This window comes from Austrofundulus limnaeus, unplaced genomic scaffold (genome assembly GCF_001266775.1).
Source record: "Austrofundulus limnaeus strain Quisiro unplaced genomic scaffold, Austrofundulus_limnaeus-1.0 Scaffold1762, whole genome shotgun sequence".
Lineage (NCBI taxonomy): Eukaryota > Metazoa > Chordata > Actinopteri > Cyprinodontiformes > Rivulidae > Austrofundulus > Austrofundulus limnaeus.
Window position 1 is genome coordinate 20318 of NW_013954164.1, and position 1936 is coordinate 22253.

General features: G+C 36.5%; 1 protein-coding gene across 2 annotated transcripts in view; it reads right to left on the reverse strand.

Annotated features, from left to right (window-relative positions):
* Positions 1-1936, reverse strand: part of galnt17 (polypeptide N-acetylgalactosaminyltransferase 17) — a 35283-nt gene that overhangs the window by 18918 nt on the left and 14429 nt on the right. For both annotated transcript variants that reach the window (XM_014033517.1, XM_014033518.1), the window contains exon 4: positions 929-1103. In XM_014033517.1, the coding sequence (XP_013888971.1) occupies positions 929-1103 (175 nt within the window). The remainder of the gene's footprint in view (positions 1-928; positions 1104-1936) is intronic.

Genomic DNA, 1936 nt, shown 5'->3' on the forward strand with positions numbered 1-1936 from the left:
CTGTTTAGTAATTAGTTTTCTTTGTATTTAAGCCCTGTCCTGTCTCTGTCTTTTGTCGGATCATTGTCGTGTTTTTGCATGTGTCTGGTTTGGTTCCTTGTGCTTTGTCCTGAGTGCTTTGTTCCCCTCGTGCCTGATAATCTACAGAATTTGTAAGTTTGCTGCCAGCAGCCCTCTTTTTGTTTATTATTAAACCTTTTTGTTACATTTTTGAAAACCTGCCTGCGCCCTGGATCTGTCCTTGCCAAATCCTCACAACCACGACTCAGCAGGGAGTAAAACTCTCTCTTAATTTTACTTAAATGTTCTGTAGTATTTATATCACATTTAGTCAGTTGTATGTGTAGCATGTACCTTTTAAAATTATGTTTCTATGCAGGAAATACCAGGTAGAGCTCAGTTAGTGTTTGTTAGCTTTACTCAGCTGTAGCAATGAGAGGTGGAACGGGATGTTTCCTGTTTAGTTGAAGTCAAACAAAACACTGAAGCTATTTGTATTATTGTTTTATTATTGTATTATTATTTGTGTTATTGTATTATTATTTGTGTTATTGTATTATTTGTGTTATTGTATTATTTGTGTTATTGTGTTATTGTTATTGTGTTATTGTATTATTGTGTTATTTATTGTGTTATTTGTGTTATTGTATTATTGTATTATTTGTGTTATTGTATTATTATTTGTATTATTGTATTATTATTTGTATTGTTTTATTATTTGTATTATTGTATTATTATTGTATTATTATTTGTGTTATTTGTGTTATTGTATTATTTGTGTTATTGTATTATTATTTGTATAATTTGTCTGTAAATCACACAGATTTCCTCTCAGTTTGCAGTGAGTTAACATGTTTGATAATAATAATGATAATATTCACGTGGCTCTACGTGTTGCTGTAGTTCATCTGTTGTGTTAAAAACTCACCATGAAGGAGTAAACTCCACATGAGCGTCAAAAAAGCCCGTCACTTCAGCGGTGGCCACCTTCCAGCCCTCGATCCTGGCCCGGATCAGTCCCTCACGGTTCTGGTTCCGTACAATCTTCACCAGGCCCGGGTACCGCTTGTTGACGTATTCCTCCAGCGGTCCTTTCAGCAGCTCTGAAAACACCAAAAATACAAAACCAAACAGGTTCAGGTAGCTGAAGATGAGTTTATAAACAAATAAAACCCAGAATTCTGATTTATGACGTCTTAAAACATAAATCATAAACCACCCGCTGAGCTGATTATTTCACTTCATTTAACATTTATTAGGTCAGATTTCCACAACAAACTGCTGTTAAAAACAAGAAAAACCTGAGAGGGATGTGTTCCCCACAGACACATTCAGGAGCAGCAGATTAACAGAGCAGCACATGTGGGGATTTAAGCTGCTCCCTGCAGAGGAAACATCACAGACGAGGTGATTAAAGCCTGCAGGCCGCAGGTTCAAGTCTGACAGGAACACATGGATTCATGTGACCAGACAATCCCAGTTTCTGTCTAAATAAAACCAGCACAGCACAGGCTACATGCTACATGCTAATAAGTTACATGCTAATAAGTTACAAGCTACACGCTACAAGCTACAAGATATAAGTTACAAGCACCATGCTACATGCTAATAAGTTACAAGCTACACGCTACAAGCTACAAGCTATAAGTTACAAGCTACACGCTACAAGCTACAAGATATAAGTTACAAGCACCATGCTACATGCTAATAAGTTACAAGCTACACGCTACAAGCTACAAGCTATAAGTTACAAGCTACACGCTACAAGCTACAAGTTACAAGTTACAAGATACAAGCCACATGCTACAAGTTACAAGCTACATGCTACAAGTTATAAGCTACAAGTTACAAGCTACATGCTACAAGTTACAAGTTACAAGCTACATGCTACAAGTTACAAGTTACATGCTACAAGTTACAAGCTACATGCTACAAG